At 42.2% G+C, this 15,850-nt stretch overlaps 1 protein-coding gene across 1 annotated transcript in view; it reads right to left on the bottom strand.

Moving 5' to 3' along the window:
- Positions 1-15,850, bottom strand: part of plxna4 (plexin A4) — a 279,377-nt gene that overhangs the window by 227,615 nt on the left and 35,912 nt on the right. The window contains exon 3 of the mRNA XM_077499885.1: positions 3,315-3,497. Within this exon, the coding sequence (XP_077356011.1) occupies positions 3,315-3,497 (183 nt within the window). The remainder of the gene's footprint in view (positions 1-3,314; positions 3,498-15,850) is intronic.

Here is a 15,850-nt window from a genome sequence, read left to right as displayed (position 1 = left end):
CCTGCCGACTTGAGTCCTCTGGCACAGTATTTGAAGCCAACAGCCTCAAACCTGGGTGTCAAGATGGACAGTGACTTTAAATTGGACCAGCAAATTGCCGCTGTTGTCAAATCCAGCTTTTTTCATCTTAGATAGCTGGCTAAGGTCAAAAATCTCCTATCTCAGCAGCACTTAGAAATGGTAATCCATGCTTTTGTTACATCTTGGCTGGATTATTGTAATGCACTTTATTTTGGGATCAGCCAGTCCTCACTTCAGCGTCTCCAGCTTGTCCAAAATGCTGCTGCTCGTCTGCTTACTGGTGCCCGGAAGAGGGACCACATAACCCCTATCCTGGCCTCTCTTCACTGGCTGCCTGTGAAATTTAGAATCCATTTTAAGATTCTTCTATTTGTTTTCAAATCTCTCAATGGTCTTGCCCCACCTTATCTCGCCGAGCTCTTGCACCCCTACACACCTGCCCGGTGCCTCAGATCAGCACACCAGACTCAATTGGAGGTACTGAGGGCTAAGAGGAGATCGAGCCTTTGCTGTTGCCGAATCCCTCCCTTTGGAACGACCTACCACTAAATATTAGGCAGTCCCCCTCGTTATCCTCTTTTAAAAGACGTCTTAAAACACATCTGTATTCTTTGGCTTTTGGCACAACATGAGACTTGGTGTTCTTGGTGTTTTGTGGTGTGTATGAGTTTGATGTTTAGTCTACTTATTTATGTATTTATTTATCTCTTTATTCACTACTTCTTATTTGTTCACTGATGTATAATGTATTTACTTGTAAAGAAAAAAAAAACTGTATTCACACTTCAAAATGTTTGCTTTGTTCTTGTTTACTGTAAAACTGATGTTTATGTATAGCACTTTGTATACAGCAACTCCTGTTCTTAAAGCGCTTTATAAATAAAGTTGAGTTGAATTATCCCAACGATGTTTCGCTTGACAAAAATCGCATTTTTGCCCGCGGCCGTCGCCGGTTGTCGTTCGACGTGTGACGTGCTCCGCCAGGGGAAGCGATGATGTTCGCGCATGTTACATGGAGTGTGAATTTCGTCAACAAAAACTCAACAAAAATCATTTTGTCAACACCAGGGTTAGTATAGTTTTAGGATTTTTCATTTGAGTTAGTCTTGATATCGTTTTGAGTTTTGTTTTGTTTTTAAATTGAGTTAGTTTTAATTAGTTTTTCAGTTTGGTTCCGTTAGTTTTTTTTGTTTTAGTTTTAGTTATTTAATAAATGCTTAGTTTTAGTTTAGTTTTAGTTAGTTTCAGTATTAGTTTTAGGTTTTTTTAGAAAAATGTGTATTGTGCGCAATATTTAAAAAATAAAAATAAAAAACAGCATGGGAGCGACGTCTTCTTTTGGTGCTTTTTATTGGCTGCTACTTGATCACGTCACTTGTGTGTGACACATTTTCAACGTCCTTATTCTGGTTAATATCAAAATAAATCGACTTCAAATCACATTTAAAATCATCCCCAAAGGCTCATGTATTACATTAATTAGCCAAGACAAAAACAAAGGGACATTTTTGCTATTAATTATTATTAGTTTTAGTTAGTTTTGTAAACATAAAATGTAGTTTCAGTTTGTTTTCATTTTTTAAAAAGCATTTTCGCTTTTATTTTATTTCGTTAATGAAATTGTTTTTTTAATTTTTTTTTTTTCCTTATATTTATTTAATAAAATAACTTTGGTCAGCTCACATTTTCTCATCAGACTAAAACTAGACTAGACTTGACTAAAACCCTCATTCAAAACCAAAACTGGGACTAAATCAGTGTGCATTTTCGTCGACTAATGAAGACGAGATGAAAACGTACTTCACTTAATAAAAAGTGGACTAAAATTTATGGACATTTTAGTCCATGAACAAAAACGAGACGAAATTGGTATGATTTTGTCGAATCTTGTCTCTGCTAATCTGTCACGTCTCTAACACAGCACAAACATGACAGGCAGGACGTGGATTCACGCTGAAAGATTTAAAAAAAAAATAAATAAATGAATAAATTATAGCTACAACTTAACATGAATCCAACGGCTACAACGTTCCAACACTAATGTTCATGCGACTGCTAACTAATGCTGGCTAACTTGTTAGCTAATAGCATGGAGCGATAGTAGCCGTTGTAATAAAAAAAAAATAAAAAAATTAAAAAAAAAATACTAAATAAATAAATGATTAAAAGTGAAAATAAAAAAATATAATTCAAAAATTATATATATATATATATATATATATATATATATATATATATATATATATATATTTGTTCTTTTTATTTTCATTTAGATGTATTTTTTTTATATAATTTTCGAATTATATATATATATATATATATATATATATGATGGTTGTTCGTCTCTGTGTTCCCTGCGGTTGGCTGGCAACCAGTCCAGGGTGTCCCCCGCCTACTGCCCAGAGCCAGCTGAGATAGGCGCCAGCACCCCCACGACCCTTGTGAGGAATAAGCGGTCAAGAAAATGGATGGATGGAAATATATATACAGGGGTCAAATCCTGACAAAAAAAAACAAAACACTAGAACAGTTTTTGTTGATGAATAAAATGATGTTTTCTTGGACTAAGATAAAGACTAAAATGCTAGATTTATGGTCAACTAAAAATTGACTAAAAAATGGGATGAAGTTGACTAACTGATTAAAAAATAAATAAAAAAAATAATAAGTGTGACTGAAATTGGCCTAAAACAGAGAAAATTTCAAAATGACAAAAATGAAAATGAAATGAGCTACATGGTAAAACGAACCCGGTTTGCTTGAAAGCCAGTCAAAACTCTCCTTCTTAGTCACACAGGCGGAAATTGTAATGAATAGAAAGTCAGAAAAGTGTTCTCGAACTGAAATGTGCCTGAAGAAACCGATAAGAAGTCCAATCAGTTTCTGCAACATGCTGATGATGTGTGCCGTCCAGCAACTTCTGCAACATGCTGACGTGGGCTCCCATTTAGGCACTCCCGGGATTTAAGTCCAAAGTGGAGAAAAAAAGTTGACTTGTGATGTAAAGGGATGCACAGGAAGCATGTGTGTGTGTGTGTGTGTAGGTGTGTGCGTAATGGACGAGGAGGATGTAGCGAGACACCAGATAGGTTTGGCTTGCAGGAATCAAATCCCCCCTCGGGGGGTTCTCTTGATCACACCTCCGCTTCCCCACAACACGCTCAAATTCATTGCACGCACGCAAATACAGCCGACTCAGCGAGTTTGCCTGAAAGTCAATCCACCTTTACTACCACCATCCTTCCAGCGCGATCGCTTTCACGCGGCGTCGGGAAACGGTGACTCGGCTTTACCTTCTTGACGCGGCCGCTCTTGGTTCCAGCGAAGACCAGCGAGTGGTTCTTGTAGACGTAAGCCACCACAGAGGTCATCTTGTCCTCGGCGTCGGAGAAGAGGGGCCGGCCGCGCACCATCTCCGACACGCCCAGCGGCGCGTTCATGTCCAGGCCGCAGAAGTCGTCGTCGATGGTCAGGAGCTGCGGGACAGTCAACGACAACAAACAAGTGTTCATTTCGTCAACGAAAAACTCAACAAAAATCATTTCATAAAACTAGACTAGACCATACTAAAATCCTCAATAACTCATTTGCTCCCAGCCATTTTCACAGAAGCAATCACTCCCGGCTGTTTTACTGGATTGGGACTGATTTTGCAAGGCCCACAGAATATTGTGTCCTATAGCTATAAAAACATGAAACCTACTTAAAGAAGGATTAGCATCTTCTTTCATCAGGAAAATATATATATATATTTGTATCTGTTTCCATTTTACAGCAATTAGCATAAGAATATAGCTAAGTTTCATCAATATTTATTCAAGAGCTTATTGAAACATGATCCTGGCTGATCTCTTATACTCTGCTGCCACCTGCTGGTTGTTTTTTGTAATAACTAATATTGCTTTAAGCCACCTCTTCATGCCTGAAGCTGCATCAAAGCCTTACATTAAAAAAATAAAAAAAAAACAAATACATTTTTGGGAATGAAGGGGAGAGTGTCCTTTACATGTTTTTGGGTTTGAATGAGTTAAAGACGTTTCTGCCTTTCTGTCAAACGTTTGACATTTTAAGAACATATTATGCGTCTCCTTCGGTCTCTCCTTCCTGTTTTGGACATTTTATAGCTATCAATTTTCTGACGGCAATTTTATGGACACTTTATGGTAATCTTTTAGATTTTGCCTTTTGTTGTTTTTTTTTAGGCATTTTGTAGTTTTTAAAGTTTTCTCATTTGCCTTTTTTAAATGAATTTTCTGACTTTTTTTTTGCAATATTCTGTGCATTTAAGGCAATTTAAGCAATTTCTTTTTTTGTTTTTGTTTATTTTATAGTAAACATTTTCATTTCTGCTTTTTCTTAAAATACATTTTCTGATATTTTTTTATTTTCTGCTTTTTCTTTTTCTTTCTGAACATTTTATGGTGACTATTCAGACATGTTTAGCTATTTTTAAAATCTGTCTTCTACCTTTTTAATCTACAATTTACAAATTTGGACTCTGACATTTTTTTGAATATTTAATTATTCTTTTTTTTATATAAAAAAATAATAAAAAAATAATATTGTATGTAAAAAAATTAAAATATGTCAAAATATGTCTATCCATTGCTACAATTTTTTTTAGAGGTCCACAAGGAGCCACAGGAGTGAGACGCAAAGCCACATGTGGCTCCAAAGGTGCAAATGGTTTGTTTTTTGTTTTTATTTGTTCATTTTTCCCTTCGGGAAATCATTGTCACAAATTTCAACATACACTTAACAGCATGTATAGTACACGAAAAGAAAAAGGCCTGACTGAATGAAGCCAAAGCTTATTAATTCCCGCCCCCCATAATACACTAGGACGCAAGGTGTTAATTCATTAATATCATGGTGAAGCAGCATGTGGCACATCACCACCATGTTTGCAACCAAGGACACAAAAGATATATATTCAAAACAAACCTGTACAATTTCTTGTTTTATTTCACATACTCCATCCAACAGGAAAATAACGATTTTGTATAGTGACACCGTTATAATTTCACGCCCTTTGAATTGTAAAGGTGCAAAATTCCAATCCCCCCCAGCAAGAACCCCACGAGAAGACGTTTTGTTGTTGTGAAGATCGAAAACGAGCGCAATGAGATGATGAAGATGGAAGAAGACCGCCGCCGCCGCCCGGCTGCAACGCCGGAGGCTGAGCCGTCAGGCACGATTCCCCGCAGTCAGACCGACCGACCGACGCGGAGAGATATTAAAATGGCGAAATGATGCAAAGCGTCATGACGTTTGAAAGCAAAATCCCTGCAACGCATTGATGTACTCTCAAGCAGCCATCTTTGTGAAGGAAAAACAAGTCTGAGGCCCGTTCCTTGTTTGTATGCAGCATTCCACCCCGTCGCCAGACAATATTTATATCAGTCGTGACACTGGGTGGGGTAGAATGACTTATGGGATTTGATAAGAGAATAACGGCGCTGGGGATTGGTCATTATTCTGCTTGTGTGTGTGTGGGGTTGGATTTGACCACACTTTTTTTTGGGGAGGCGAGCGGCAAGGTGTGATGAATGGCTTCACCGTGTGATTGAATGCGAGGGAAGACTTGGCAGGTGATGACGCCTTTGCATTCATCCCAAAAAAAACGTCAGTCCAGATAGAAGACTTGAGTTACAGTCCGGTGAATCACATGACGTCCATTATTCCGGGTATAATGTGACGTCTTGGCACACTCAGGACAAACATTAATTCATGCCAAACAGAAAGAAGGAAGGAAAAAAAATGTTCACTTGCTTGAAATGGGAAGTGGAAAGTGGTCAGAGGGTGAAATGCTCTTGGATGAAGTGGCTCCTTAACACCCAATTCACACCGGCTGTGGAACGGATGCAGTGCGTTTTCCGTACGGCGGCCATCCGGACGCCGCAAGGATAGAACGCATTCAAGTCTACGCTTCAATTCACACCAGCTGCGGTGCGAAACGGATGTGGCGATGCGGAAGGTTTCCGCAAGCGTTCTATTTCTTCCGGACGGCGGTTGCGGATTTTCATGAAGCTGAAGAAATTACATGAGCCGGACAGGAAGTCGGGCGTCTCGCATCAAGGTAAATCCAGTATATTTCAAAATAAAACACATGAAACCAAATGTGCTGAGGGTTTGACTGAACAGAATTGGCGCCGTATTTGGGATCAAAGACATCATTTTCTTGCCAATTACGTCAGCAAATTCCCATTAAAATGGGCGAAGGTTCTACGCAAGGTCATTTTAAGCACGGGATACGTCAAGATGATCACGTGACCAGGATAATGGTGTTCGCCACGGTATGTTCGAATTTTAATACTTAATCGGTTTAAATAAAATTCAGGGAACAATGCTGCATTGGAGGATGGTCGGAAGTGGGACTTTTCCGAGTTCAAACCAGGAAGTGTGTACAGGAACGCCCCCTTGAACTCGGAAATTCCACTTGCGAAGTCAGAAACAAAGAAGGACCCCGACTTCAGCGACGGGCTACAAGTTACGACACTACAATGGCGACCCGTTTGGAAACACAGACCGTGATTGGTAAAACACAATTTATAAAACAAGATAGCTTTCTTCATTCATAAATATTTGACATAACTTGATGTAACGCAACGTACGTAACGGTATGCCGCTATATCCCGGCATGAAATTATACATTCAACTACTAAACTGTATGGAATGCTTATAAAATAAGACAAAAACAATAAATGTAGCAAAATTACAAAAAGATAAGTTTGCTGGAGGCAAAAATGAGTTTTAAGAACCAAAATAAAAACACTTTACCACTATATCCGCCATTTTGGTTGTTTACTTTCGCCTCGAATGCTTTCAGATCGGAACTGGGAAAAAAAACAACTTGGATATATCCGACTTTCGACCATCCTCCAATGCAACATAAGATAGATATTTGCACTATTATTCTTTGTGCACATTGTCTAATCCAAAATGATTTATAAGTGCTTTAAGAGGTATGAATGATCAATTAAGATTAGTCGGATTCTGACCTGGATGGTGTCGCAGGGTCGGAGGGTAAGAGCAGCAAGGACGAAGGAAGAAGGTAAACAAAGACAAATGAACGGAAGCACTTATCAAAATGGACCGTTGTCACGACAGTGAACGATGCTAGCATGATTCCGTACAAAGCAACCTATTCTAGAAAGTTGCCTCGTCTTAGTATTCCCGTGTTTGTGACGTGCTTTATCTTCCCGGGGATTAAAAGGCTAACAGGCTGTAGCAGATAAAAAAAAAACAAAACTGCTGGCTTCATTATTAAACGCTTCCTCAGAGAATAACAAAAAACGCAAAGACGTTCCTGTCAAGAGCAATTACCTGATTCTGAGCCTGCAAAAGTGGTTTTGATAATCCAAAATAAATCACTTGACATTATCTTGTGCGTGCGCGCATATTTGTGTGTGTGCAAAATGTGTTTCCATCACTTCCCAGCAGCCGTGTTATTCGCCGTATGACTCCAGCCGCTTGCCAATCACATCTGCCATCTTCGCCGAGCGTGTTTCGTGAGCGCGCCTGCTGCAATCTGGTGAAATATACTTTCTGTCTGTCAGGAAGCAGACACGTTTTCATTACGCCGCCGCCGGAACATGACATTGGTACTCGCGGCGCTTACAGACGTCCTGGGTCAGAACGGCAAATAACATCAGTGCGGCGCTCGACGCGCTGTTGCTAATAAGATGCCCGTGTTGTGAGGTTTGTGTTTGAAAAAACACTGATGTATTGTGGGAATGACAAAATAAAATTTCTTGCCCGCCAATGATAGATCATTCCGTTTGAGTCCCTGAAGATGAATGCATCGTGTCAACAAATACCTCAAACTCTTTCCTGCGCAGATTGTTTGATCACCTGGCGTGCCAACCCTTTTTTTTTTTTTTAGCCAATCTTACATATCTTCCTGTCCAGCCCAGCATGCCTTTGTCTACATAATTAATCGTTTAACCAGTTTTGTTCAAGTCTTTCTTAGGCCTTGGTGTCAGTTCTTTTGAGAGGACCGTATATTTTATTGACAGATAGACTTATAGATGGTTGGCAAAAAAAGATTTCCAACAGCTAGATTGGTAGGTTGATATACTTGATGGATGCTGAATTAGTGGTGTTGGTGGGTCTCACTCTGCTTCATCTATCCTTCTTTCCTCTGGTCTCTTGAGGTCTCACTAATCTGTTGGAATTTAGATGTTTCTGGGGTTGGTGAAAGATTCTGTTTTTTTGTAACGCTGTAGGTGGTGTCTGCTGGATGGTGCTGGATTTCACTTTCTCGTTTCATTTTTCCTTCCTTTGATCCTTTGGTCTCGATACTGTGACGATGCTTGGCTCATGATATCGATAATATCGTGATCTAAAATAAACAATCTCTAAATATCGACCACTGGTTAAACTTACTAATAAATTATATCTCAATGGAAAAAATCTCTGCCTTAAATAAAAATCAAGTATCAAGATTTAAACAAATATGGTCTATGTACATAGAATATTTTAATCTCAATTTGGCAACTTAATCCTGCCAAGATTCTGCCTGTTAACGAGAGCCACCACATCGTTACAACTTCTGTTTTCGCTGCTCCTGTATTTGGTATTTTGTATCTGATTGTTTTTATTTTTATATAGTCAGGAACCTAGTTGCTGCTAGTGGGCTCGAGCATACCACACTATACGACACTATACTCAATAACTCCTTAAGATCTATTTCTAGTGGGCACTAAGCATCAACACTTGGTGTTACTGCATGCTAATTAGTCAATTTTCTTGACGCCGTCCCCTGTGGTCGGGCGGGGGTGGTTCTGCCCCCCCCCCCCCCCCCCCCCCCCCGTTGTCTGCTCGGTGGCGGTTGCGTCTTGGCCGCTCCCTGGGCCCCCTGTGGGGTGCGGTGTTGGGGTGCTTCCCCTGGTGCCCGGGGCGGTGCCGTCCCGGCGCGGTCCGCTGCTCCGTGCCCGGCGGCGCGGTTCGGGGTGGGTGGGCCTCCGGTGTGCCCCGTGGTTCCCTCTCCCCTCCCCCTTCCTCCCCCCCGTCGCCTCTCCCTCCTCGCCTCCTCCCGCCCATCCTCCTCTGCCTCCCGGTCCCTTTTCCCTTGTCGCCCTCCCTCCTCCTCTCCCCCCCCGCCTCCTGCCCTGCAGCCGCCCTTTCGCCTTCTTGTCGTCTTCTCCCCGCTTCCCCCGCCCCCCCCCCCCTTCCCTGTCTGCCCTGCGGCCCCTCCCCCTCCCTCTCCCTGGGCCTGGGGCTCCCTCCCCGGCCCGGGCGTCGGGCTCCGGGGGCCGGGCGAGGGTTTGGGGCCTGCCCCGCTCCGGTATAACTCCTGGTGCCCCGGGCGGGCCCCGGTGGCTGGTGGGCTGTCCGGTAGCCCTGCTGCGCTGGCTGTCCGCCCATTGTGGTGCCGGGTGGATGAGGTGGGGGGCGGCGGGGGGTGGGGGTGCTGGGGGGCGGGCGTGCCACCTACACCCGCCGGGTTGGGTGAGGCCCCGCTGGTCGCTCCTCTTACTCACTTCACTAGCTTGCACTATACACTTTGTAAATATACACATAGGGCACACAACACATTTCTTGGTGGGGTGGGGAAGGGTGGAAACACCGTCTTCACCCTTCAACTCCCCTCCAATTTTAATGCACCTCACGTCCAAGGGGAGGGGTGAGTTGGGGCGGGGAGCCATCAGAGGGGATGGACTGCAGTGCCTGGCAGCGCTGTGGTCCCCCCCATTTGTGTCCCTGCCCCACCACTTTGTCCCTCCATTCCCTTTTTTAATGCACCACACATATACATATTCATTTTTTGGGGGGGGATACGGGTGTGTCGGAGTAGGGGAAATTTTTTCCCTCTGCTCCGACTCACCTGCTCCCAATTTTAATGCACCACACGCACACACTTGTATATACACTGGGTGGGGCCACATTCACGGTGTAAGGGTAGAGCTCGCCAGTCGGCGAGCTGGCGGACTCAGTAACAGGGTTAGGTGTCACTTGTACTCTGGCGTGACGACCGGGGCCTCTCCCCACCGGGCTCGGTGTTCTGGTGTCCCGCCTTCTCCCCTGGTGCTTCCTCCTCTGCTTCCCCCCTCCCGCCGCGGTGCAAATCTCGCGCGGCTGGAGGTGGGGTGGGCACATCTTCCCTCTCTGCGCTGCTGCCCGGTGCCGGTTTCCGGGGGGGGGTGGGGGGTTCTCGCGGGGGGCCGGGTTCGCGGGGGGGGGGGTGGCGGCCGTCGGGGGGGGGCGGCTTGTTTGGGGGGGGGGTGGAGGTATGGGTGGGTGGGGGGTTGGGTGCTGGGGGTCGGGGTGTGTTCGGGGGTTTGGGGGTCGGGGGTGGTGGGGCCTGGGTCGTGGTGGATGGCGGGTTTGGGTGGGGTGCGGGGGGGTCGTGGGGGGATGGGGGCTGGGGACCGGTGGGGCGCTGTGGGGGCCCGCTGGGCCTCGTTCTGCGGCCTTGGGCTCGGGGGTGTGGGCCGGGGCTGGGGCGGGGGTGTTCCGGGTATCTGGGTCGGCTCGCTGACCGGTGTCCGCTCGGGTGGCTTGGGGGTGGCCTTGGTGCTGCCGCGGCCTGGGGATTCCGGGGGGGGTGGGGGGGGGGGGGGTGCTCGCTTTGCTGGACCGCGGTTGACGGCTTCTCTCTTTGGTGGTGGTCCTTATGCATGCCAGATCCGTCGCACCAGCATCTACTGAAACTCAACAGAAGTACCCTCTCCCTCCCACAGCCCCTTGAATCAGTTGGTGCTGGTGTCTGTGGTTCTCACTTTTCTTTATCTATCCTTCCCTCCTTCCTCTCTTTAGTTTTTCCTCTGGTCACTTGAGATCTTAATTTATTAGAAGTATGAGGTTTCTGGGGTTGGCATAAGACTCCGGTTTTGTAACCACGCAGGAGGGGTCTTGTTGGTGCTGGACTTCACTTTGATGGATTGGATGTACTGGCTTCTATTGATCTCACTCTGCCTTATCGATCCTTCCCTCCTTCCTCTCTTTAGTTTTTCCTCTGGGCTCTTGAGATCTCGCTAAATTTGCTGGAATTTAGAGGCTTCCGGGGTTGGCGTAAGACTTTGATTTTGTAATCATGGGGAAGGCAGGAAGTGTTTGGTCGGTGCTGGATGTCACTTTGATTTACCTTTCTTTTCTCTTTATTTCTTTTTTTTCTGACCTTTTCTCTGGTCTCCTGACCATTTAAATCTCACGACTCTGGCAAGATTCTGAAGTACCTGGTTAAGGCGAAGGGTAATGGGATATTTATAAGGTTTTAGGTGAATGAATGAGTATAAATTTATACGTATTTGCACGCACGCACGCAAACGCACGCAAACGCACACACGCAAACGCACGCACGCACGCAAACGCACGCACACATACACACACACAAAAAAAAAAAAAAAAAAAAAAAAAAAAAAAAAAAAAAGGAAAAGAGCAATGATGACAAGACGTTGAATCGGTAAGACTACCGAATGAACAATTCTGAGCTCTTCAAAAAAAAAAAAAAAAAAAAAAAAAAAAAAAAAAAAAAAAAAAAAAAAAAAAAAAAAAAAAAAAAGATAATATCGTGATACACGATATCTACAATTTTTTATATATTGTCCAAAAAAAATTAGCAATATATCACAATATGTGACTGAAAAAGCCAACAAATGCCCAAAAAAGGAAAATGTCTAATTATGCATTTATTCAATGCCAACACTTTGTATAATAATGTACAAAGTTCTGCATAGTGCCTCACTGCCTCGTAGCCTTATAACTGTAAACATTGTAAATTGAAACAAAATAAAGTGCATAAACATTTATAACAACACTGCACAACTGGAAACATTACATCGATATCTACCGTCAGTGTATCGATAATTTATTGCAACAGAGAGCGCAACAATATATTGCAATATCAATTGTTTCTCCCACCCCTTATATATATATATATATATATATATATATATATATATATATATATATATATATATATATATATATATATATATATGTATTAGGGATGCACGATATTGCAAAATCATGCGATATAGTTTCTGAATATAGCGATACCGATATTATTGCGATATTTAACATGTACCTAAAGAAATGACATTTTATTATCTAATGAAAGAATTATATTTTTTCATGCAGCAAAATATACTCAATCTATTCTTAGTTAATTAATTGTAATTACCTCTCAATAATGTTCAACTACTGAATCCAAGCCAGACGACCATGTCAATCTGACTGTATATGTTGTCATTGATAATTAAAAAGGAAATTGTTAAGTGTTCCCTTGAGTATCCCGCAGCACAGCCAAAAGAAACAAACAAAGACGACGCCGAGTCAGTCCCGCCACACGAGGCGGCAACACGAGAGCGTTGTATCCTATATTTGGACCGTGGCCAGAAGCTGAGGCAGAATCAGGTCACTCTCGTCCGTATCCATCTTTCAGCTTGCGTGCGCCTGCCAGCGCCACATACAAAGCGAGTGTACGAGGGAAGGAAGTGGCGGGATCAGCAGATATATACATACATACGGCAGGCGAGTTGCGAGAACGAGAAGGGGCCACGCAAAAAAAGCGATTAGCGGAGGGCGACTGAAAGAGATCCGCTCTCCAAAGCTCTCTGATGTATGGCCTAATCTGGGCTGGGCTGGCGCGGCTGACGAGGGCCCCCGTTCCGTTGGCTGCCGGTTCACAGAGTTAATGACACATATTCAACCGCAGAGGAAATTTCATTTCATGTCGCCGCTGCTCGGCTCTTACGGGCTCCAAAAGAGTCAATTTTCTCACAAACGTCCTTTTCACCGACAATTATTCCACACAAATTTGGACGACGACCACGCTCTAATGCGATGATTCCACATTAATAGCAAGACGAGCTTTTATGCATTATCAGTCATTGAGGGGGGAAGGTTTCCCTTGATAAAAAAAAAAAAAAAAGTATATAATGACATAATACGGCATTGGCTGATGCTAAATTGCTGACCTGTCAGGATGATCGTCACAACTGTCCTGACTAAAAGGATTAGTTGAGCTCATTGTAATTATATGATACATTCATACTCGGGCTGGAAAATTCATCGAATTCAAATCAACATCGCAATGTAGTAAAATGGCATTTTCATACCACAGATGCTGCATTTTTGTTTGGGAATTCCCACCTTCATTTCATTTGGTCGGTCAGCTTTATTTTTATTTATAAATATGCGTATATTAGGGGTGCACCGATCGATCAGCCGGCCGATTTATGCATGACGTCACTCCCACGGCAACTTGACACCATGCAAGGATTTTTTTTTTTCACTCACTCACTCACACATGTAAGCTTATGTGAGTGAGTGAGTGAGTGAGTGAGTGAGTGAGTGAAAAAAAAAATGCGTACGTGCTGTCAAGTTACAGCGGGAGTGACGTCATGCGGCCGACAAATTTGCATCTGCGACTCACTCCCCCCACCAGCTCCCGCTCTGCGACTGGTTGGAGGGCTAAACAACAGTCTGTCCAACAAAACGTCCCGCTGTTGACAAAACAAACACAAAATGACAAAATACAGGCTGGGGGGGTGGGGGTTTAGGAAAAAAACTCACCACCACACATTAACAGAAGTCCAGAGGTGTAGACTGAGAAGGAGTTAAAGTGTGTACATCCTGTATTTAAAAAGTGCATTTTCCTGAGTGAAAACGGAAGACCGTGCCTTTAAAAACAAACCAATCTTTTCCACCGATCTCATCTCTCTCCTCAGAGGTCTGAAAAAAAAATATCCTCTTCTGCTGAGATGATTAATAGGCTTTTATTTTTGAGAGAAATACTTAATGTGCACTTAAAACAAACTGTTTCCATTATTACACAGATATTGTTTAATGTTTTTCAATAAAACACGATTGGGACAATGATGGTGGCTACTTATCATGTAAAAAAAAATAAAAATCGGGATCGGCAAAAATCGAGATTGGCAGGTCAGACTTTTTAAAAGATCGGGAATCGTTGACCGGCCGGAAAATTGTGATCGGTACACCTCTAGCGTGTGTATATTTTTTTTTAGAGCACAGCTCAAATGGTTAAACATCATTGTTTCACGAAACATGAAAAATTGAAGTGATAGACATTTTTTTTGCATTATTGTTGCAATGTGTTTTACGATTTTCTGACTTGTTTTGTAGAATTGTGTGTTCACAGCAAACGCTGTTAACGCAAAGTGAAGTTCATTCATGGTTCATTTTCATTTCATTTCATCATTTTTTTTATTTTTTATAAGCTTTATTTATAAGCCTAAAACAATTATGTATAATAAATCTGATGCTATTCATTGTAATAATTTATTGTTTAAGTTCAAAGCACATGGAAAGAAGACCTTGGAAAAAGAAAAAAAACACATATTAAATCACAATACAGGAAATTTTTGAATATTTTTTAAAATTAGCGATAGACCGATATGTTTTTTTCAGGGCTGATACCGATGCCGATTATTAGTAGTCAAGGAGGCTGATAACCGACAATTGAAGCCAATATTAATTTTCAGTAAAGAAGGGGGAAAAAATATTGGCTTCCAAAATGTTTCAAATACAAACGCCAATCTTGACTTTGCTGTTAAATGTCTTAAAGCATTGTGCTTATTGAACATTTTTCAAGTTTTTTTTTTGTTTTTGTTTTTTTAAATCTTAGACGATATACTTCATTTTACATTTCTTAAAAAAAAAAAAAAATCTTCAGGGAGCTCCCAAAGTTATCAGTACGTTATCAGTACGTTAAAAGAAAGCTAAAAACACATTTCTTTGTTGTAATGTCAAACAAAAACAAAAGTTTCAGAAGTTTGCCAGGCTTAGAAGCATCTCATAAAGTTAACTGAAATCTTAAAGAAATAGTACTCGCAGATTAAAAGGATTTGAGCTTTACCTTTTATTTTTTTATTTCAGATTTTGAAAAAAAGGCCCATACTGATAGTCGTCAAAATGCCAAATATCGGTGTCGATAATCGTTGTATCTCTATTCAAAATGATCAAATTGTCAGCCTGATTTGGAATCACATGGTTAGCATGAAATTCCTTCCTTGCTGCATCTTGGCTTGTTAAAAAAAAGAAGGAAAAAAAAGGAATACATCTTGTTGTGATGAGACGGTTATTCTTCAAATTAAATATGCATTTAATTGAATAAATCTGCTTGAGATGCCTTGTGATCCGGATTCTTTATTTTTGGCGCTTCATGGAGGCATCCCGAGAGTTTCCTTTTCATTTTTTTTTTAACCAACATAGACTAAGTAGAGCGAAAATTCAGTTTGAGTCGTCACGTCGAGTAGATTTAACTTCCCTTTTTGCGTGCCACAGCGGGGACCACCCGCTGATTACAACGCAAGCGAACAAAAGCAAGATATATACGCGGCTTGATTTTAGTACTCACAAATGACGGAGAACGCTAAAAGGGCAGCAACGGGGTGCTAATTAATAAGAAACAGCGCTGAGAATTGGGGCAGAAGCACAAGAAAATGAAAACTGCACGGCAACGTATCATTTTCCGATTTATTTTGCACAACCAAATCTTTAAATATAAGACTCATATCGATGTTTTCCTAGGATGAGTGAGGCAAGCCGGCAGACAGTGTTGCCTAATCACAGAATAACGATATTGTGATGAATACTGACCTTTAGCGAGTGGTAGCATGTATGGAGATTTAATTAGCAGGTCGGCCAGCCGGATAGCGGATATGTAGATGGATGGAGTGGGATGAAGTGGAGTGGGGGGGTAGACGAGGAGGTGGGAGGGGCAGTCTGGATGGTCTTAATGAATGAACTCGTTTTTCACTTCCTGGTGATGTGGACGAGACTGACTCATCGGACAAAAAGACACTGATTAAGCATACCATTTTACCACCCGTATGTATATATTTTACGTATAGCAATG

Source organism: Festucalex cinctus, chromosome 16, assembly GCF_051991245.1.
Source record: "Festucalex cinctus isolate MCC-2025b chromosome 16, RoL_Fcin_1.0, whole genome shotgun sequence".
Classification (NCBI taxonomy): Eukaryota; Metazoa; Chordata; class Actinopteri; order Syngnathiformes; family Syngnathidae; genus Festucalex; species Festucalex cinctus.
The sequence above is the reverse complement of the archived record's forward strand: the minus strand, read 5'-3'. Positions and strand labels throughout refer to the sequence as shown.